At 37.8% G+C, this 23,725-nt stretch overlaps 1 protein-coding gene across 1 annotated transcript in view; it reads right to left on the bottom strand.

Moving 5' to 3' along the window:
* Positions 1–23,725, bottom strand: part of VPS13A (vacuolar protein sorting 13 homolog A) — a 130,110-nt gene that overhangs the window by 27,681 nt on the left and 78,704 nt on the right. The window contains exons 38-56 of the mRNA XM_072150912.1: positions 22,460–22,683; positions 22,136–22,368; positions 21,164–21,256; positions 20,124–20,486; positions 17,413–17,514; positions 16,972–17,130; positions 14,471–14,732; positions 13,070–13,230; positions 11,994–12,097; positions 11,613–11,892; positions 10,343–10,738; positions 8,916–9,020; positions 8,688–8,834; positions 8,051–8,179; positions 7,815–7,948; positions 7,384–7,513; positions 5,169–5,401; positions 1,490–1,637; positions 1,176–1,322 (exon numbers count right to left, since the gene is read on the bottom strand). Of these exons, the coding sequence (XP_072007013.1) occupies positions 1,176–1,322; positions 1,490–1,637; positions 5,169–5,401; positions 7,384–7,513; positions 7,815–7,948; positions 8,051–8,179; positions 8,688–8,834; positions 8,916–9,020; positions 10,343–10,738; positions 11,613–11,892; positions 11,994–12,097; positions 13,070–13,230; positions 14,471–14,732; positions 16,972–17,130; positions 17,413–17,514; positions 20,124–20,486; positions 21,164–21,256; positions 22,136–22,368; positions 22,460–22,683 (3,550 nt within the window). The remainder of the gene's footprint in view (positions 1–1,175; positions 1,323–1,489; positions 1,638–5,168; positions 5,402–7,383; positions 7,514–7,814; positions 7,949–8,050; positions 8,180–8,687; positions 8,835–8,915; positions 9,021–10,342; positions 10,739–11,612; positions 11,893–11,993; positions 12,098–13,069; positions 13,231–14,470; positions 14,733–16,971; positions 17,131–17,412; positions 17,515–20,123; positions 20,487–21,163; positions 21,257–22,135; positions 22,369–22,459; positions 22,684–23,725) is intronic.

Consider the following 23,725-nt stretch of genomic DNA (forward strand, 5'->3'; position numbering starts at 1 on the left):
GTTTTTTTGTTGTCCAAGTGACTTTTAAAACTTTTTCGCTGTAATGGGAACAAAGATTATCAATAAAACGTCATTACAGACACCTGAAAGCTGCTCATTGCAGCCTGGGACTAAAATAAAGCATCCAGAGAGCTTCACCAGAGGCCACAGGGGGCAGAGAGGTCCATCTGTATCTAGGGGTCGTATGTAAGACAGGTGTCCTTAAGTAGGGGACCGCCTGTAGTTTGTTAGACAAGATCCTCTTCAAGTACATAAGTTGTTTTTTTATAAGTGATACTTTAAATAAGGAATGATGCAGACACCAGAAAACGTGAATAAATCTGTCAAAAAGAGGTTTATTAAGAAAATCTAGAACTCATTAGTGATGGTTTTCAAGACAAATCATGGAAGTCCATATAGTTTTTTTTACACCACCCCCATCAAATGTATACTCTTTTTTTTACCAGTTTTCTGATGTAAAATATGATTGAAATCTATGTAAGGAAGGATAATGCTTGCCAGATCCACAATTTATGTGCATTTCACTCTGGTGCAGGTGAATATTAAGAACATATTATTAAAGTAACTTAAATGAGTTTACCCACAAAACAAAGTTCTCAAATTTTAATAAAGAGAGATGAGACAGATTAGAGATGATGAGATTGATAAAAAACACAATGACATTCTCAGCTCTGGTAACTCGCCTATAAAACACACAAGGTCAGCTCTGCTAACTCACCTAATCAATAAAACAGACAGCTCTGCTATAAAGACCTTATCTATCTGTAAAGTAAGTCTCTGCACGCTGCTTGCTGGTAGGAAGTGCCTGGGCCTGATCTGGTCTGGCAATGGAGTGTGGAGGCGAAGTAGGCAGAGAGCACTTCAGTGTACAGACAAAAGAAGCTATTCATGAGAAGAATCCGACCATAGTCAGAAGTTTCATGATTGTATCCAGGGAAAACCAAAATTGTAAACAGCAGGACTGATAGAGACAGGTTGGAATTATATCAGTGAAATGCTGTATTTTTGTTAATAACAATGAATTAAAGTGTTGATTTATGAATTAATTAATGTGTAATTTTGTTATCCTGAGTATATTTAAGAATACTGTCTTTGTGGAAACACCCCTTTAAAACATTAGTTTATGAAAAACTTGCCATCATTAAATGATGATTGATGCTAACAAATTTATTTACCTGTATTCTATAGACCTGTAGTCGGACAGATGATTGATGAGCAGAGGCGGAGTATTCTACCTTCAAAGCTGGTAGAAAGCTTCTTCTCACTGGGCCTAATGCTGGCTGTAGGAATTTCATGCCAGTCAATGTGGGGGTGAGGCAAACCTGCAACAATCACAAACAGTTAGGGTGTAGCTTACAGATGCAAAAACCTTCAGTTGATGAAAGTTCAATTATATTTGCGACTTGCCAATCAAGTAGGTATCTATCAGGTGGATCTATAAGTCTACTGGTCTTGTTCAGTGTAATTCTTATGCCTAAGGCACTGATACCTGTAAATTAGCTTCCAAATCAACAATTTTGTTTTCAGTAGGCGAAGATTCACTGTATTCTTTGTAGGCTGCTTCCAGTATTTCTGTCTGCTTTATGCTCAGTGGTCTCCATCTTGTCTTTTTTTTTGTTTCCCAAACTACATCCGAACTATAAAAGGGAAAAAAAAGTACACAGATTTCTGAATGATAGGTATACATTTCTATAAGCAATACACAATAAAGCAATTAACAAAAAAGAAAAGTAAGGTGTGGAATCCAGGACTTACAAAAGCTAGTAAAAAATTAATAGAAACTACATTTTTTAATGAGAACAGAGTAAAAAAGGGGTAATTAAAAACAGTTCTGTCTCCATGGACAAAAAATAAAAAATACAAGACACGCGAGGAAGGAGAGAAGCAGGTGACGATATGTACTAATGCTTATTCATACCTAATCACTAGTCATCTCAACACTTCATTTTATATTCGGTAATCCAAAGTGGGAGGCGGGATATAGTAAGCGTGTGACGAGAGCATATGGGAGTGACCATGAATCAGATAACCCCATACCGCCAACAGTCACAGGTGGCCACAAGGTAAATGTTTAAGCGAGGTTTAATAAGATTGGATAATTTACCCCTTAACGACTTGGCACTTTTTCATTTTTGTGCTTCCATATTTTACTCCCCAACTTAAAAAAAAAATTTATAAATGTTTTATTTTTCCATGTACAGGGAAGTATATTGTGTACTAGGAAATGGGAAAAAATTCCAAATGCAGTAAAATTGGTGAAAAATGCATTTGGTCCATTTTCTTGTGGGCTTATATTTCACGGCTTTCACTGTGCTCCCCACATTTACAAAAATTAAAATCTCCTGCACAAAAAAGAAAAATTCATTTTGCCATCTTCTGGCGCTAATAACTTTTTCATACTTCGTGTATGGAGCTGTGTGTGGTATACAGTAACTTTTTGTGACTTATGACGTTTACAATGCTACCATTTTGAGGACTTTTTATTCATTTTTTTATATTCTGCAAAATGGCAAAAAAGTGGCATATTTTCCGTTATGGGGTTGAACACCAGGAATAACAGTTATATTTTGATATATCGGATATTTTGGGACGAGCGATACTCAATATGTTTATGATTTTTACTGTTTATTTTTATCAGTTCTAGGGAAGTAATTACTTTTTTTTTTGTTTTTTTATGTCATTTTTAAAAAACTTTTTTTTTTTTTTAAACTAACTATATTACTTTAACCCTAGGTTGTCTGATTGATCAGTATGGCAGTATATGGGGATTTTCCACATCATTTATTACAATGTGCAGATTGCACATTGTAATAGATGGATTAAAATGACCTGATGACCTCACAGGGGGCGGTGATCGAATCCAATATGGTGGCGCCCACGCTTTGCCAGAGGCATTTAAATGGCTTAGATCTGCCATCAGTGCCAGCACCGAAAGCAGGTGTTATTGGTGGGTGTTTGCTGCAATATGCTCAGGTCTTTAAAAAAATTAAATCAATACTCACCTTTCCAATGCCCCCGCAGGTCCTCTTCTTGTTTTCTGTCAGTGGCCAATGGCAGGTCCGCAGTGCCCACATTGATATCAACTACTTGCTGACATCATAGTGTGTGTTTCAGGAGAGACAGGCCATGCGTGATGGTGCACTCAGTATTATGTCAGCAAGCGGCTGACGTCAGTGCCTGCTCCACAGACCTTCACAAGGACCTGGTATGGTGAGTACAGACTATTTTTTAATGTGCTGGGCAGGGGACTGACTGGCTATATACTGGGTGGCAGCAGGCTGGCTATATACTGAGGGACAAGAGACAGGCTATATACTGGAGGACGACTGGCAGGCTATATACTGGAGGGCAGGAGGCAGGCTATATACCGAGGAGCAGCAGGCTGGCTATATACTGGGGTACAGAGGGAGGCTATATACTAGGCGGCAGCAGGCGGGTTATATACTTGGTGGCAGGAGGCAGGCTATATACTGGGGGCAGGAGGCAGGCTATATACTGGTGCAGGAGGCATGCTACATACTGGGGGCTGGCTGACTAGCTATATACTGGTGACAGGAGGAAGGCTATATACCGGGGGACAGGAGGCAGGTTATATACTGGGGGGCAGGGAGCTACCAGCTATATACTGGGTGGAGGCTGTGACCAATGTTTTTTCCCACCCTAGGCTTATACTCAAGTCAATAGGTTTTCCAAGTGTTTTGTGTTAAAAACAGGTAACTCGGCTTAAACTCAAGTATATACGTTATCTAATATAATATGGAGTGTTGAGATGACTAGCGATTAGGTATGAATAAGGACTAGTACATACTGTTAAGTTCGTAAAGCGTCACCTGCTTTTCCCCCGTCCTCGTGGGTATTGTTTGTTTTTGGTCCATGGAGACATAACTGTTTTGATGATCTTCTTTTTACCCTGTTCTCATTTAAAATGTAGTTTTTATAAATTTTTTAGTAGCTTCTGGAGTGTTGGATTCCACCCCTTTCTTATGTTTTTTAGCTTATTGGACTTATGCTAGCGTTTTGGAATCTTGTGCACCTGACCCTCATTTCACACCATTTACCAAACTGCAAAACGGCAATCTGAAAGTTTTGTACCCACACATAACATTTTTTCTATGTATTTTACACAATACCGCAAACTTGGTTATATAGACTTTGCTAAACCCTGGAGGAGGTTTTCATGGAATGTCTCATATTTAATTCTAGTTTTATAATTAAATAGAATATAAAAGGTGTGGCACATCCATCAAATAATTCACAAAACACATATGTCAGGAATTAATTGTTTTTGTCTGTCATAAGAAACTTTCACACCTTATACAAAATATTTACAGGGAAATCTGGAAAGACGCCACTGACCTACAGTGTTACTGATTCTAGGACACTCACAAAATAGAGAAGTTCACACTCCTCCAGCACAAATTCCTGAATCCTCCGATATACCGATATTCAAACCTACATTCCTGCGTTTTTCTTCCAGCGATCTGTCGCAACATATGTAAGAATGTACATTCTTATCGGAGGATTCAGGAGTGTGAACTACTCTATTTTGTGAGTGACATATTGGAGGAAGGACACACGGAAGCAAGAGAATCAGGAGCTCCGGTCAGAACTTATTTTCTATGTTTTACAATTTGGGTTTACTGGATCAACCCTTGATCAACCGAGGGGTGTGCAGCACATAGCTGTTATTGCTGTATTTTGCAATACTATTTTTGCCAAAGGAAAGCCTAAAGTACCAATTAAACCATAAGTGAACAGTGCCGTAGGAATTAAAATTTACCTTGTTTCATTGCATTTACTTATCTGGCTAACAAATCCTTATGTGACATGTATTAATATCAGGAAATAACTGGCTGATTGGTGGTATGAATGCTGGGAACCCACACCGGTCTCAAGAACAGGATCTAAAGCTCTCCAGAGAACAGGAATCCTGTTCTTACTAATGGATGATGTTGCAGGACAAGCATGTGGCCCATCATTCTCCTCAAATTGAAAGGAGGGCAAGGGTGCATGCTCATCTGGCTGCATGACCCATTATTGTGAAAGGTAACTCATTCTCCAAACTGTTGGGGGACTCGTTCATGGTACCGTCCCAGCAGTTGGACCCTCACCTATCAGATTGTTTATGTGGTTATGGGAAGTGGGAATAACTAAGAACATTAACATACCTGGTGACACCAATATAAGAGACTTCTTGCTTAGAATAATTATTTACTAAAGAAATTCCAAGGTTAGACAACGACACAGTGACCTCTTGATCTGCAAGCTCAGCCTTTTCACTGTCGTAAGTTACTTGGAAAAGTTTTTCATCTTCAGTGAACAAAACAATCCTTTGCAAACCTTCCAGGAAGGACACCACATAGACGATGCTACTCTCCATTCTAAGATATTCAACTCTGTCCTAAATGATATAATGTATACAATTCTGAGAATAGAGCATTGGCACAACTGTCAAAATAATAATTACAACTGCACATGACAAAAATATATTGTTCAATACTAGAACAGAAAATTCTTTTTAAATAGTAACATAAAGAGCACACAGCGGCCCACTTTGACTAGGTCTTTTATCTTTCTTTCCTTTTAAATGCGGCTTTGAACCCAGCATCCAAAATACACTGTATATACACGAGTATAAGTTGAGTTTTTCAGCACAATTTTTGTGCTGAAACAGCCCCACTGGGCTGATACTTGAGTATAGAAAAAATAAAGTTAGTACTCACCCTCTGGCGCGGTCCTCCGGCTGCTTTCTCTCCTCGCAGCAGGTCTTCAGGTTCCTGGCCAGGCTGGCAGATGCACGTCTATGTCATCTGCCGGCAGAGAAACTATGACGTCAGCAGATGCCGCGCCTTAGTTTCTCTGCCCGCAGATCACATAAACGTGCATCTGCCGGCCCATCCGGGAAGCCGAAGGCCTGCTGCGGGGAGAAGAGAAAGCCAGAGGACAGGGTGAGTACTAACGTTATTTTTTTTATCGGGTACTCTGCTGTGGAGATAAAATTGAGGGGGCACTCTGCTGTGGACATAAAGTTGAGGGGGCACTCTGCTGTGGACATAAAGTTGAGGGGGCACTCTGCTGTGGACATAAAGTTGAGGGGGCACTCTGCTGTGGACATAAAGTTGAGGGGGCACTCTGCTGTGGACATAAAGTTGAGGGGGCACTCTGCTGTGGACATAAAGTTGAGGGGGCACTCTGCTGTGGACATAAAGTTGAGGGGGCACTCTGCTGTGGACATAAAGTTGAGGGGGCACTCTGCTGTGGACATAAAGTTGAGGGGGCACTCTGCTGTGGACATAAAGTTGAGGGGGCACTCTGCTGTGGACATAAAATTGAGGGGGCACTCTGCTGTGGACATAAAATTGAGGGGGCACTCTGCTGTGGACATTACACTAACGGCGGCAATCTGAGGTGAACATAACATGAAGGGACTACTGTGGACATTACACTACTCAAAAAATTGTGTTAGCATAGCTGGAGAGAGCCTTTGATAACAATTCCAACGAAACTTGTATCATGCTGCTGACTTTTTCCTATCCTAAGAAATATCTGGTATATTTAACATTAGAGGAAACTTACCACTTTAAAATCGTACTTATAAGCATCAAATACCGTGCACCAGCTCAGGGTGAGCTGGTGCCGGAGCATATCTTCATTATTTCCATAAAGCATTGTAATGATTTTTAACACTTTTTAAATCTTTATATTCTTAGCAGCTTCGGCGCACGGTGATACTAAATAGGAAGTGCAGGGGAGGAGGCGACGTAACACACAGTTGCGTGCATGGTGCGCCGAAGCTGCTTCGAATATGAAGATTAAAAAAGTGTTAAAAAGCATTACTAATGAAGCATTAATAATGAAGATATGCTCAGTCACCAGCTCACCCTGAGCTGGTGCACGGTATTTGATGCTTATAAGTACAATCTTAAAGTTGTAGGGTTCCTTTAGATTCAGATACAGCTATTCCTGATTCGGGTCAGCACGGGTCAGTTGTGACATCAACTCAGGGCAATGAAGCTAAAACAGGACAGCATGTTTGTAATTGGCCGATCTGAAGCATGTGATGAGTCAAATGCTTGTTATTTATCACTACAGGTCCTACAGCCCCTCTCAACAAGCCTCCTGTCATCTACTGTACTATACAGTTTCCCATGGCAACCAGAAAGTATGACGAATGGAAATTAGCCTGGGGGGCAAGGTAAAACCTCTGCTAGCTGCTAAACAGCAGCAGATAGCTAATTATAGTAAATTGGAGAATTACTTATTTTTGCTTAGTGCAGAGTTAGGCAAAAGTCTTTATACTTGTTGTACAGTACAGTTGTACTTTAGGAATTGAATTACGTTCCGTGTATTTCATGTGCACAGTGAAAAGCAGATTGTGCTAACCTCTATCTGTGTAACAATGCCATCACATATTCCACATTTCCAGGACAATGCTCTTTCACTCGTAGGGTCCTCCCATGCAAATAATGTTGCTTTTCCTGGAGGCAATGTGTCCTTTTCCCCATTAACAGAACTAAATGTCACCAAAAAACAAACAAACAAAAAAAAAAAACACAAACCATTTTATTTTCAGTGAAAAATATATGAAAACGTAAAACAAACCAAAACCTAAAAAGCTATATTAATTTTTTTATTTTACCTACAATGTATAAGAATTGAAATACAAGAAATGAAAGTAGTAGTACTACTGCAACAAAGAACAGATAAAGCATCCAAATTTAGCATGATTACACTTAATATCATTTTATTTTACAGCATACCAAATTACATCATACACACCACATTTTTACATATTACAGGCGTGCATAACTCACCTCTGGCAGAACTCAATGACCTCTGACTTTGTATCATTGATGAGAAGAAAAGGAGCTGACCCTGCAAGGTAGTCAGAAAAAGTGATGACAGTCGAGTGGTCTCTTGGATTGACATCCACTAATATACCTCCAAGCTACAGAAAAAACAAATAGATATACATTAAATAATTTATAGGCATTAAGTTACAAATCAACAATTAATTGAACAATCTTATATTCCATTGTGTGAAAAATACCTTATCGCCGAGGTGAAGTAAAGTGCAGTTGTCTTGCTTATTAAAAAGAATTTTCTTTGGAGGGATCTGACTGCCGTCAACATGAACACTTAATTTATGACTGCTGTTTTCGGGCCAAAAAGGTACACACTAATATAAGGACAAAGCACATGATAAGGGATATACACATACAACAGTAAGGAACAACAAATACAGGCAACAACTAATATAGGTCTACCACTAGCCAACCAACCTTACAACTAAACAATGTTCTGAACTGGCCACATTAACTGCATACAGCTCTTGGACGCCACGGACTTGCATTATGCACGATCACTATGTGGTGAGCGCAGTATGTCCAAGCTGTGCTGAAAAGGATAGAGCAGGTTCTATTCCTGCCCAGGTTTGTGGATCTGCCACCAGGCTCCTATGGAGATGGGAGGGGTGAGGAGTGCTGCAAACTTCCCCCCTTGTTTGCAGCCCGTGTGAATCACACAGTATTGTGCATTTAGAAGAATATAAAATATTATTCTGATTAAATTTGATAGTGTTATTTAATATTCTGTACTGAATATCAAAAAAGTGGAATTACATTTTAACCAACATATTTAAGAACATTTTATGAATTAGACTGTGATTTAGTTGAAATGACACTCACCAGACCAGAGCCAACAACGACTACCCTCTCAGTACCATCTTGAATGATATCCACCTTATAAATACTTCTATTTGTAATCATGAAAAACGGAGTAAAAGTAACAATTCTGGTGAGATTGAAACTGCTGGCATAAATGGAGACACCAACCTAATATGGACAATAAAACAAATTACAAATATTGAATACAAACACACCAATATCCTTATTTTAGCAATCCTAAAAGTTTACCTGGTACTCCAAGTGTTTACTCTTGCACTTTACAGATCCATGTGTACCAACAGTATCCAAGGAAAAGGGATCAGACAATTCACTGTCAGTTATCATGAGCTGTACCTGTGAAAACCACATACAACAGTAAATGATGGAGATTTGACTTTTCACTAATCGTTATTCTAGAATTGAATATTTATAACATTTTACAGACCAAAAATGACACATCCATAAAACATAAAATGCATTTCACTTTTAAAGGAAAATCTGCCTGCTGCCAGGGGATCACGTGACACGCAGCTACCAGCGGTGAACACTTTACTTCAATAGGATGAGTATAATACAGGTGACCCCCTTATGGTCTTACACTCACCCAGTTAAAGTTTGACATAACCTTCTTAAATAACTTCTACTGTACATATTGATTATATGTAGCTATAACTACCAGCCTCTAATTTAGGCACTGAGCTAGTGGATTTAGTCCTTGAGGACAGCAAGCAGACCAGAGAACATCATATACTATAAACCATGCTATGGGAACTTTGCTTTTGGTGTTATTTTAAAGATGAGAATCTCAGCTTTCAGGTTTGTGGTACTCTGTAGAAATAGAAATATGTGCAGCTAAAGACATAGTTGGGAATGTTAGATGTAGATAAAGATACAATTCTTGACTAGGTCTTCAAATGCCTGTAGATCCGGTTCTATAGCACATAGAATCTCAAACATGATGCTTTTTGAAAGCTGAGATTCTCATCTCTAACATGATATTTCTAAAAGCTACAGAGTAAAGACAGAGGCATCTGAAGTAATGTCTAGTAGTTGAAGGCAAAAAGTGTCTCTTTTCCGCTCATTTGGATATGTATTTAGACATTATTTATTTACATTATTTATTTTAGGTAAACAGCCCATAAAAGAAGATATTTCATACCCTACCCGATGGTGCCATTTAGTGTCGACACATCCTCTTTAAATATCTGCACTATTTTTATATATACTATTCTTATTTTTTGCAGAACAACCTTTCCTGTGATTAAAAAAAAGAGAAGATTTGAACATTTCCTCTGGTTTTTCATCCCATGTTGCCTCAGCAGCACGTGATCCATTAGAGACAGCAACATCGCTGTTAGCTCAGCCTCTCTGTGTACTATAATAGATGGGAAAAATAATCATAGTGCTCTCCCAGCTATAACCTTCTTTATTACATTTTATCTGTGTGACAGAGCTCGGTCTAGTTGTTATTAGTAAAAGTGATATTCCACAAAAAAATAAATAATATTTTTTTTGTGTGTAATTTTTAAAAATCTTAATCAATGCAATGCCCCAAAAACCCTGATAATGCAAGAGCTAATCTATAAAAATGAAAGTCTCTATGAAATGTAGATTACAAATAATGGCATGTTTCTGCATACATTCGCACTAATTTGTTATTCAGTAAATAATGATACCTTATTATTCTGGAAAAAATTCTTTGGCTTGAATGAGAAAAGAAGGGGTTTCTTGTGGTCAGCAGGGTGTTTTCGATGGACATCATCAGCCTTATACTGCAGCATTCTTCCAGTCTTGTTCACCATCCAGTAGGGACTGTGAATTGCTACAATAGTTTGCCCAATATTGTAAGTAACATGAACAGCAATATCCAATTCTGCTTTCTCTATGTCTGAGATGCAGAGAAAAGTTATAAAGTGAATATCTGGCTGCTTGCTTTGGATGTGATACTTGACTTCCCAGTTGAGGTCAAGATAATTTAATAATCGCAATCTTAGTTTAGTTTCATCTACAACTGCATTGTGTATCTGGACTGAACACCCATCTTCTACAGTGATACTCTCCTTATCGGCACCCTGTGGAGAAAAAAAAAAATATATATATAATCAAAAAAGTATTACACACCGTGATATACAACAAAGAAGTGGTTTAGCCCCTTAACGACCAGGCCCTTTTTTGTTTTTGTATTCCATTTTTCACCACCAACCTTCAAAAATATACAGTTTTTTTCCATGTAAGGAGCTGTGTGAGAGCTTGTCTTCTGTGTAACAAATTGCATTCATTTAATGTTCCATGCCGTGTACTGGGAAGTGGGAAAAAAAATCCAAATGCAGTGAAATTGGTGAAAAAAAAAATGTTCTTGTGGGCTTGGATTTTACGGATTTTACTATGTGCCCCAAATAATGTTTACTTAATTCCTTGGGTTAGTGCGATACCAAATTTTTATAGGTTTTAGAATGTTTTCATACTTTTACATAATTTAAAACCTCCTGTCCTGACGTAAGCAGGGGTAAGTAGCAGGGCTAAGGGAAGGGCAATAAGTGAACCTGTCACATGAGAACCTGTCTGATCTGTACATAGGCTTTATACACAATGAAAAGCTGAGCAGATTGATACACAGCTTTGTGAAAAAAGATCCATTTAAACATATCTACTAATTTATCTCTATGTTGAGAAATTAAGAAGGCGGTTCTATCAGTGATTGACAGATATCTCTTCATGCATAATCACTGAGGGAAGGCTGCATGTACTGTAGGATGTAGGATCACCCTTCATGACTTCCCAATATAGACATAGCAGGTAAATAAATTAATAAGTGGTACTTCATCTTTCTCCTTACGAGATTTATGGTGAAATGATCCCTTTAAAATTGCTAAAATTTGATTTGACAACTTTGATTGAAATGGCTATTGCATAATTCATCTTCTTTCAGCTCGAAGACTCACGTACCTCACGACAGTACGTTATTTGATACGGAAGCAAATTCTGTAGAACAACACTCGGCCATAAATGAACAACATATGGTAGATCCCATCTCTCATCAGTACAAGCAGAGGATATCAGAGTGTCCATCACAGGCACAATATTTACAATGAAGGAATCAGTGTTATTTTTGCGAGACTGACACTTTCTGGCCAACAGCGAGCCTTGATTTTTCAAAAACTCTTCAAAATCAATCCCATCACATCTCTCATACTCCTCATAGGCTGGTTTGAAGCACAAGGTTGATCTAAAAGAGAAAAGATCCAATGGTGTAAAAAGACAGCCGAGTCTTATCATGATCATCTTTACCCACAATGCTTTCTATTACAATTAGGAAACCAGCTTTACCTGTAAGATGACAATGGGATGTTAAAGTCACTCTCTGGTTCAGCAGTCCCCAAGCATGTGTCATCATGGTAGATTTCAATTGCTACTGAAAAGTGATTCCTAATCTGCAAAGTATCAAAAGACATAGCTAAGGTAATGACAAATCATTTTAATCTGATTAAACATTAAACTATTTTCCATCTTGCATTAATAAAAATGGGTTGCTGTATTGCAAATTTGACCTAACAATAAAAATTGAACCAGTTCATTTTCAACAATGTCTGTGTTCCTGTTCATATCAACACAGAATAAACAATCCTTAACACAGCAGCAACCTGATCTGAAGGATTTGTGAGGCTGTGTATCCGGTTTGTTAGAACCCCCATTATATTATGGGATTATGTGGAAAAGAACTCTGGAAAAGTAAAATGATAGCATGGTGGCTATAAATAAGAAAAACAAGCAAATGATGAATGAAGATAAAATGCCCAAACTACAACCCGAAACCCACTTAATTATCGCAAAGTGCCAACACAACAATTTAAGGAGCTACATATCGTTCCCTCAGCTTTCAACGGTAGCAGCATGCTCATGACACCAATGGTGTTGCAACACAAAGAAATATTTCGGAAATCATTAAAGCTTCCCTCCAGGACACCTGTCCCCCCAAAAGGAAGAATCACGGAGCCTGGAGGAAGATAATCTGACCTTATCTGCAAATTCTCACTCTTCCTATATTCCCAGTTAGCCCAAGATGTGTCACTTTAAAATAGCAATGAACCTGGCACGTCCTGAAATGTCTGAGACTGCAGGACAATGCCTTCAGTCCTTTCAGGTGAACTCTGTGATGGGGCAAAAGTCCTTGAGCCCACAGAGGGAGCCCTGAGTGTCACCTCTAGCACCTGTGCTATAGGTTCATAACTCGTGCCGCATGCTGTACCATTTAATTTCTGATTAATGATCAAAAAATTCCTGAAAAACGTATGAAGTAAACTTCTATTACATTTCATATATCAAAAACACAAGTAAAATGATGTAATGTGAAATAAAACTAAAAATAAAGAGTCACAATAATAGCTAAGCTGATCTCCTTATACCTGTAACGGTGAACGTATTGTTACACACTTTGTTCCTTCCACAGAATCGATTTGACAAACGATGTATCGCTCCGCACCAGAATCAGAATGTCTTACACAGTAAAGGCTTCGACCCACTTTTGTTAAAGGAATTTTATCACTAGAAGAGTGATTCCAAGGGGCTGATAAAAGATATAAATTCATTTACATTATAAAAATGATAGTAAAAAAAAAAAAAAATCACCCCTTTTTTTTTTTTAAACAACCTTGATAGATGCTGTGTTAACCCACAGGTATCTAGTGATGTCCACAAATACAATTTTCAAAAGTCTTGTACTGAATTATAGGAGTATGCTAGCTGTAGCTCCCGGCGATGCCCGGGATAGTAAATAACTGCTCTTAGCTACAACAAAATAGAATAGTTAAAAAAATATTTTATTTTATATATATCTATATACTGTGTCACTGTCACTGACCATCCTTTTTTTAGAAACTTTTTTGACACTCTCATTTCAGCGACTGTCTATGGGGAGATTTATCAGAAGTGTCTGAGAGCAGAACTGCTCTAGTTGCCCATGGCAACCAATCAGAGCACAAGTTTCATTTTTGCACAGCTGTTAATAAAATTACAGCTGATCTCTGATTGATTTCTATGGGCAACTGGAACAGTTTTACCTCAGACATTTCTGATAAATCTCCCTATCTCTGTATCCCAATCCATCTTACCTCACACATAAGGGTCTTTTACTCATTGCCTATAGTATCAAAGCTCAGAGCACATATTAATGACCTGTGACAGAATAGCAACCAATCACGGCTCAGCTTCCAACTGCCACAGGAGCAGTAGACAATGGCTCCTGTATATGGTGGGTAATAAGTGCATTTTGGAAAGTGCGGGGTGAAAATTTCAGCTCAAAACCTGGTCTATTACGTTCCCAGAGTCACAGACAACAACTGTGCAAAATTTGGTGATTGTAAATGCGACTGTACAGATTCCTTTAGCGGGCATACACACACATACATTCAGCTTTATATATATGATAATGACAGCCGACATTTATTCATTCTAAATATATACTGCCAAAAAGTTATTAGCAACATGATATGCAAAACCTCATTCTTGACTACAACCTCTAAGTTGTGTAAAGTGTCAACTATGGTAAGTGCTAACCTATAATAGTTTACAGCAAAATACTTACCGTACTTTTTTCGCCTAGAGACAGATGGGACGTAATTGCAGTGGGTTAACTGCTGTAAATTCACCGAATCAGTCAATCACAAAAAGCATGTTGATCTATGCTGAGGATATGATTGTTTTTTGACCCTTAGCAATTTAAACAATGAAAGCAGATCTACTCTTTCAACTAACTTTGTGGTAGTCCAGTAGTCCAGTATGTGTGAAAATATGCACAGATGACTTACTGAGTAGGATATAGAAGTGTTTGCTGCTAAGACTGGTCATAGCAGAGAATTGATCCGTCTGGGTTTTGGCACGAACATAATCCATGCTTAGACTCTCCCCATCATCCAATTCTAGACTTTTTACTCTTGGATCAACGTTTAAAGCAGTAAAAGAGTCACTTGGAGAAACAGAAATATGGAGGCCGAGTAAATTTTCGATTAGAAATGGAGCTTGATCTTTTTTAAAGACATCTGATGTTTTGCTGGCTGCTTCAGCAAAAGCCTGTGGCACAAGATGTGATAAAAACAACAAGAAATGAAGTAATACAAATCATTCAAAACAATTAAAAACAGGATTATTGGAATGATTTAATGGCTGCTTTAAGATTTAAAAATACAAACAATACATACAAAACAAACTTCAGGTCAGTGGAAACCTTTTTGATTGGGCTATCATAATATATACACCATTTTAAAGCTGCGACATTGGACCCAAAACAAGTATTTTCAATGGGAAGGTTGTCATGTAAAATATTAAAGAACAACAAGAGAACAGTCAATTGCCACAATCAGATTTGTAATATCTCTTGTGGTTCAAAGGTTCACTACATACAAACTTGTAACAACCACCAGGAACATTCCCCTGTGATGCACAGCTACTTGAAGTGCTCAATGTGTTATCCATGATGTGGAACACAGAGCTGAAGGCGCTGGAGCATATGAACCTACAGGAGAATCTATTTTGACCTCAATGGATATTGCAAATGCAATTATGTCAGATTTTAAACAATCTGTTTGAGCAAACCAGGCTAGGTCATACTCGCCTTGTAGATCCCCACATTTCCTATGCTACCACTTTCTGGACACTTAAAGGGGTATTCCAGGAATATGAATGTCTGACACAAAAACCCATGATGATATAAATAAATGAATACAACAATACTCAATGTCATTAGTAACAAAACGGAGCTTAAATAGTTTGATTTTATGATTTACAAAATGTATGGCCTCTCTAAAGTAGGTGGAGTTATCACTAAGATGGCCGCCACTGGAAACTACAAGTTCCATGATCCTTTAGTTCTCAGTAACTCCTCCTCCCTCTTATGCTCTGCTAACAGTGATGATGTAACAGGTTTTCCTGCTCTGTTTCCATAGTAATGATGTGTAACTGCCATCACCACAACACTAGCCATACTGGATGCGCTGCAACCAACCGACTACAGCCAAACATAGTGGTGATCACATGACTTGCCCAGGCAGGTGCAGGACATGTGATGTGGACATGTGACCAGCGGCCATCTTCTGTTCTGCGAAGGACCGCGCGGAGGAAATTAACGGACTGATTAAAGGGCCAGTAGCATTTTATTTCTTCATTGCAGTCTATGTCATCAGCATTTACTGCTAAGGGGAGCAAAATTTTAAATAACAACTAATTACACAATAGCTTATATTTTGAGTATCCATTTGCATATGAATTATGCTTATTCCTGGATTACCCCTTTAACAGGTTTCTCTGGCCTCAAGCAAAAACACAGTAATCAGTCAATTACTGGTTACAGCAGTCATTACTGAGATAGAGATCTGGAAGAGGGCCCAGTAAATGATGACATGAGATTGTGAGAGATTCAGAAAGGGAGTTTGCTTTTTTAAACAAACTATTGGTATAGACAACCCCTTTAAAGGAAACCTACCACTTAAAAGTGGTAGTTTTTCACACAGATACATGGCACCAGCTCAGGGGGAGCTGGTGTCGCAACATATTTTCATTAGTATAATAAAGCCAGTATGAAAGATTTTAATGTTAATATAACTTGTATCTCGGCGCAGGCGCGAGTGTGCCGGAGAGCTCGGTGACGTCACCGGCTCTCCGGCACTTCAGAATCCGGCACATGCACGGTGCCATGTATCTGTGTGAAAAACTACCACTTTCAAGTGGTAGGTTTCCTTTAATGTATATGGCTATGCTAATTAAAATACATAACACTGAATGTTATCCCAGAACAGAGAATAAAATGTCTGACTCAGAAATACTAAATACAGCAGACATAATTATTTTAATCCCAAGGAATGAATATATATATATATATATATATAGATATATATATATATATATATATATATATATATAGATATATATATATAGATATATATATATAGATATATATATATATATATATATATATATATACATACACACACACATATATATATATTTAAATACATATTTAAATAAATATATGGACTGTATGGACATTTCAGATGTACAGAAAAAAGCATAGGAATAGACTTGCTCCATCTTTTGCATACACTAGATATGGAGGTTCTAGCAGGCAGTAAGCGCAAATATGCCTGTAAACCAAGTTAAAGACTAAACAAGCGAAAAAAGACTAAACAAGCAGAAGGCTAAATAAGCTTGTTATCGAGTCTAAGAAGGCAGGTGAAAAATATTCATCAAGTGATCTTAGATATATTATATAAGTAGGATCACCAGATAAATAGGCTTACAGTGATTTATTTCTTACCTGTCCTAGGTTAGTCAATGTTACAATCCCACACTTAGACAGTGTGATGTTTAGCTGATCTTTGGAAAATATATTTATCGCTGTAACGTAGTCTGGAACCTTGTAGTTTTCCTCTTCACCATCAATTTCACAAATTTCTTTTTGTAATTTCTTTTTCATCTAGAATGAACAGGATTATCAACAAGGGTCTTGAATGAAAGGTCTTTTACACAATATGTACCATCAGTTATAAAGGTGAAATCATATGCTGCAGCAGATGTTATGAGGCTTTGCTACTGGAGCTTATGCAAAAGTAATTCAACTGTATACATTTTTGTCATGATAGCAGAAAACACATTTTTATATACCGTATATACTCGAGTATAAGCCATTTTTTGTGCTGAAAAACTCGGCTTATACACAAGTTTACACGGTATATATTTTTAGTTCTAGTAACCTCACCTTAACTTCTAGACTCCAAGGTCGAAAGTTATCACTTTGCTCCATTTCCAGAGGCTCCAGCAAAGGCTCCCATACACCAAATGTTTCATTGTAATAATGTACCTGAGAAAAACCAGAAGTAATATAATTTGCCATAAAAAAGAGCAGAGAGTTGTTTACAACTTTTAGTAAAATAACCTAGTTGCCATAGTTTTAAAAGTTTCAGGATCAGAAAACATGGCTGCTTTCTCCAGATAACATTAAAAAAGTCTGCAGCTTTTGTGATATTGCAGCTCAACATCATTGACTTTGTGGTGCTGAGCTGCAAAAGTGGACACAATCTTTGGACGAGCAAGTTTTTTCTATAAAAAAAAAACAAAAAACAATCCCATAGATTCACTTTATTCAATATGTGCATCTCCTCTGGCTCTTCCACTCTTTTTACCTACCCCCCCCCCCCCCATTCACCTCCCCTGTTTCTCCCCTTATTGTGCCCAAAAACTTACCACTGCACAGTCACCAGCAGGCGACCGGCAAAATTTAGCAGACCGCAGACGCGGTGTCCTACCCTCATACACCAGAGTTCATATTGTAATAAACTCTTTGTATGTAGCCTGTAGACTGTTGTTATTGTCACTAGTGAATTTTGTACCTTAATCATTTTCCCCATATATATGTGGTTTGTATTGTGCTGTATGGTTATTTTAAACTAAAATATAGCAACACACAAGTATGATGTGCCTCTTGTAGTGTATGTATGTAACATAAACCTATCTCTAACTGTGTGTAACCATTGCCGGGACACTAGGTACAAATGAATTCCACCTAAGGGATCAATAAAACACTACTGTATTGTATAGTTTCCTATATGGTATGTCTACATCTTTGAGGGCATTCCCTGACTCAGGGTCACCAGATTATTTAATGTTATTTATTTATTTATTTGGGGGGGGGGGGGGGGGGTCAGATGGGACTTGAACATGCAATCTCCACTCTCTCGCCTGCCAAAGAAATACAGAGCTCTTCTCCGCTAGGCTATTAACCTTACCTGCAGTCAGAGAAAGCTTCAGAGTTTCCATAAAGCTACACTGTCACGCAGCTTAAATTATGCAAGCTCATTTGCATCATTTTAAAAGCATTTTTTGGGTAAAATACCATGCCGTGTACTGGGAAGCGGGGGTAACAAAAATTCCAAATGTGCTGAAATTGGTGAGAAAAACATGTTTGCACTACATTCTTATAGGCTCTGTATTTATGCCTTTCACTTTTCAGTCCAAATGACACCTTCACTTTATTCCTTGGGTTGGAACATTCACGGGGTTACCAGGTTTATATAGGTTTTAATATGCTTTAATAGATTTGAAAAAAGGAAAACCAGTATAAAATTTTTTTTTTAATTGGCACTAATTACTTTTTCATACTACAGCATAAAGGTATGTGTACAGGTGGTCCCCAACTTAAGAACAACCGACTTACAGACGACCCCTAGTTACAAACGGACCTCTGGTGTTGGTAATTTACTGTACTTTAGTCCCAGGCTACAATGATCAGCTGTAACAGTTATCATAGGTGTCTGCAATTAAGCTTTATTGTTAATCCTGGTTCTTATGGCAACCCAACATTTTTAATATCCAATTGTCACAGAGACCAAAAAATTTTTGACTGGAGTTACAATTATAAAATATACAGTTCCGGCTTTCCGACTTACATACAAATTCAACTTAAAAACAAACCTAAAGAACCTATCTTGTACGTTAACCGGGGACCGCTTGCATAGCCTCATTTTTTTGTGAGATAAGAGGATTTTTACAGTGCTACTATTTTAGGGACTGTACAACTTTTTGATTACTTTTTATTAAATTTTTTATTTATTTTTTATATGGGATTCAACACTGGGAATAACCATATTTATATTTTGATAGATTGGCACATGGTGATGCCTAACATGTTTATGATTAATTTTTGTTTATTTTAATATCAGTTTTAGGGGAAAGAGGGGTGATTTTAACTTTTAAAGGAAACCTACAACTTAAAAGTGGTAGTTTTTCACACAGATACATGGCACCAGCTTAGGGTGAGCTGGTGCCGGAACATATTTTCATTAGTATAATAAAGCCAGTATGAAAGATTTTAATGTTAATATAACAGGCCTGTGCAATTTAGCACGGCCTGTTTCCCCGTGCGAAGTTGCGCAGGCATGAGTGTGCCGGAGAGCTCAGTTACGTCATCGGCTCTCCAGAATCCGAATGGTGCGCCGTGCCCTAGTGCTCTGCGCCGAGATATAAGTTATATTAACATTAAAATCTTTCATACTGGCTTTATTATACTAATGAAAATATGTTCCGGCACTAGCTCACCCTGAGCTGGTGCCATGTATGTGTGTGAAAAACTACCACTTTTAAGTGGTAGGTTTCCTTTAAGTTTTTCTATTTTTTTTTACATAACTTTATTTTTTTATTATTTTTTAGACCTGCAAGGGTACTGTAACCCTTGGTGCCTGATCCCTTCTACCATATAACTTTTGCATTTCTAAAAGTCCCCAGAACCCATCGGTAGCGTCTACAACAGTCAAGCGTTGTTGTTTCTTGTGTGAACAATTGAGGTATATATTCTGGGTACTTCTCACAAAGTAGATTCAGAAAGCTTAACAAATCATAGGGTTTGTGGGATATTTAGCTATCCCAGATGACAAGACTAAAAATATTTGAAGGTTGCTAAATATAGATATGTACCTCTAGCTCCAGCTGGCAGTACAAGTTTATTAGGGTGGTCCAGTTCTTAACATTTCCTTTGAAGGAAGACTTTGCTAAAAGTATGGGCACTGTTCTGTGGCCAACACCAGCTTCCAACGTTACAATAATCGAGTCAATACTCAAGTCCAACTTTTCTCCTGTTAAAACCATCTGGTTAGTCTCACTATTTTTGTTTTCCTTCTCATTTTCTTCTTCAAGAAACCACAATTTTAAATCCTTTATATCCTTCTTTTTCCAAAGATCTGGTGGCACTGGACTAGTGACCTCACTGATTGATTCTTTTCTGGAAGTTGACAAAGCTGATGTGATGGTGATGACTGTATTTATAATGACTGGCGAGACCTGTAAAAGAAAACAAAGAAAAATAGAACTGGCCACAAATCATGACAAGGAACTGGCATATGATACGAAATTGGAATGGAAAAGTAAGGTACATGTTAAAGACTTGCACTATTTTAGCCTGAATCCTCCTGAATGCTGCAAAACTGATTGACACATTTAGTTAATGTGACTGCAGCAAATTATTCTAAAAAAGCTATTTTAGCCATATTACCATTCAATTGAAATCTCTTTTTAGGAAATCTGTTTATGTAATAGAAAGCATTTTTATGTCAATTTGTCACAAAATGACATATGTTCATTCGCCTTATGAAGCTTATGACTAATAGTGTCCTTGTATGTCCTAATATGAAGACAACCATTTAACTGGTAACTGTATTGCACAGCAAAAATGATGGAGGGTCTACAGTAGTAATATTAATGGAGGCACCTAAGGTTAAAGGAAACTCACCACATCATTTAACCTCTACAATGCAAACAAAATTTGTATTTTTATTTTTTTTAAATAATGACCCGGCTGTTATCTTTGATAATAGTGTTTCCTAGGGGTGCGTTGTAGAATATATATGCAAAATATATTTAAAAACTATTTTGCAATTACATCAAGTTTTTGCAAAATACAAATACAAATATTATAAACACATTTTAAAAAGTTGAACTATAAAAAGAAATACACTTACTTTTAACATGAGTGATTTTATAGAAAGCTCTATATTCTGTGGACCCCCATTAGACTGAACGCTTTGGAAAAACACGTCACATGGCTGTAAAATCTAGTTGAAAGAAAACATCAAAATGTTTTACATTAAAACAACAGTATTGAAAGTCCTGTGTAATTATCAAGACTTTAGCTCTGGACCAATACATGAGTTCATCACCATTACCATGACTAGTCAGGATAACGGTCAATATGTTTACATTATATACTATACATATATTATCCAATCGATATTCATCACCACTAACGTTGGTTAAAAACACAAAATGACAGGTATGAATGCTCAAGAAAATAACTTTTCAGGCACAATTATATTTACATTATATACTATATCAGTGATGGCAAACCTTTTAGACACCGAGTGCCCAAACTACAGCCAAAACCCATGTATTTTTTGCAAAGTGTCAATGCGACAATTTAAGCAGTAACTTATTACTCCCTGCTCTTTTGCAGGTTTGAATTATATAGGCACCTGAGGACACCAATACAGTAGAAAGAAGTAGAAGAAGTTTGGATTATCATTGTAGCTTTCTTCTAGGGTCCTGGGCTGCAAGAGGCCTTAAGTCCTGTCTGACGAACACTGCCCTGAGGTGATGGCAAGGGTGCCCATAGAGATGGCTCTGAGTGCCACCTCTGGCACCCGTGCCATAGGTTCGCCACCACTGTACTATATTGATTGAAACAAGTGGTTATAATTTCTCAATATGCTATTGGAGACAAGAGGCAGAATGTAGAATATTTTAGAGAAGGACTAATCCACAGTCATGTATATAATAATGTCAGTCATCTATACAATATTATGTTGTAGCTAGGGGAGGAAATGCAGAGGTAAAAGTGACCCAAATGACCTTCTGCCACATTTAAAGACAGAAATATTATAAATGTTTCGTAAAACTGGAGGTAGCCCCAGTAGAGAAGAATAAAATCATCTTACTGTGGTGATCTTGCCATCTCTTCTATCAGGCAGAAAAGGACAGGCCTTTACATGTAATGCTTTGACTGCAGCGGTCATGTTCTGCTGCTCTGGACTGTTTTTAATTGAAAGTTCGCATTGTGTTGTAAGTACGAGTGCTGGAGCATCTGCCTTCGACAAATCAGCCACAAACACAAACTCAGGGTTTTTAACCACAACATTCATTTCCATTCTTGATACCGGTTGTGTGGGAGCTAAAGGAACAAAAGAGATTTAGTTTGGTTCTAATACTGTGCAGCAGGTTACTAGTGTGGGTGGATATCATAATTCAATGTATTACTTTACCTGTTTCTTTACTTGTAACAGATGCTTGTTTGCTGCTCCGTAGCGCAGCAGAACTTTGCTCATTGGCTTTAATAAAAATGTCTGCCACGGTGCACAGAAACTCCACACTAGTACACATATAAATGTCCCGAACGGTTACGTCCAGCAGCGTGCCTTCTCTGCCTTGTTTATAGAAGACATCTACCATAACATTCTTCTCAGAACCGCGCTTCATTTCCAACATGCTAAAAGCAGAATAATCAGAGGTCAATTCAAGCTGGGGTTGTACAGCTAATATTCTCCACCTGTATGTGGTTTTGTGCTTGTAGTGCATATACACACACACCAAATCCTATACTTTTCATATATATATCCCACAATAATTTACTGTTCCATAGCTAAAGTGTGTGTGTGTGTGCATCAGTATGGTAGATTGGCCAAGACAAGAACAACTTTGCATGCACCTTCTGTGCATAAATACAAATATAATTTCATTGGGAACTCTACGTGTGTATAATGTTGGCCAAAGAACGAGTAGTTTAGGAAACTCACTGATGGAATTAGTTTTGTTGCTATAGTCAGCATGTAAAATTATTCAAATTTATAAAAGCTGAACCATTTTATACTGCAATACATAATCCCTTTCCGCAAACTTTGAATTAATCAGTAGTAGATAGTATGTACACATGGGAAATCACTATTCATGGCCATTATATGACAGGATCTGTCACTTCTTTCCAATCTACCTGAACTACTGGATGGAAGCTAGCTGCTCTCTCTTAGCTTCTTGCTCACTCCTTCCAACTCCTCATGCATTTCTTTGTGAAGTGGGAGTTTAGCAGGGAAAGGGAGCATGACCAAAGCGAGAATTGCATGGAAGCACTATTGACATGAAATTCTCACCAGATGTCTGAAGCATCTTGACAGCTTTCAAGACACTTCTCCTATGAAGAAACTTTTGCTTTGATCAGGAGTGAAATTGGCCCATTCCTTCACACAGACACTATTCAAATCCTGAAGGTTCCATAGGTTCATTTTATGAACTATGAGCTTTAGTTCCTTCTATACATTACAGATTTTCATCACTAATGTCACTTCTTTGAAATAATTGCAGATTCCAGATCTTCACTAGAGCCTTCAGCAGTTCGGTAATTTTTCTGTAACCAATGCCATCAGTACGGCTAGGTCCAGATATATTTGGACAGCGTCAACATTTTTCTAATTTTGGTTCTGTGCAATACCACACTGAATGTGAACAAAAACAATTCAGAGGCATTGAAGTTCAGA

This window comes from Engystomops pustulosus, chromosome 1 (assembly GCF_040894005.1).
Source record: "Engystomops pustulosus chromosome 1, aEngPut4.maternal, whole genome shotgun sequence".
NCBI classification, from domain to species: Eukaryota; Metazoa; Chordata; class Amphibia; order Anura; family Leptodactylidae; genus Engystomops; species Engystomops pustulosus.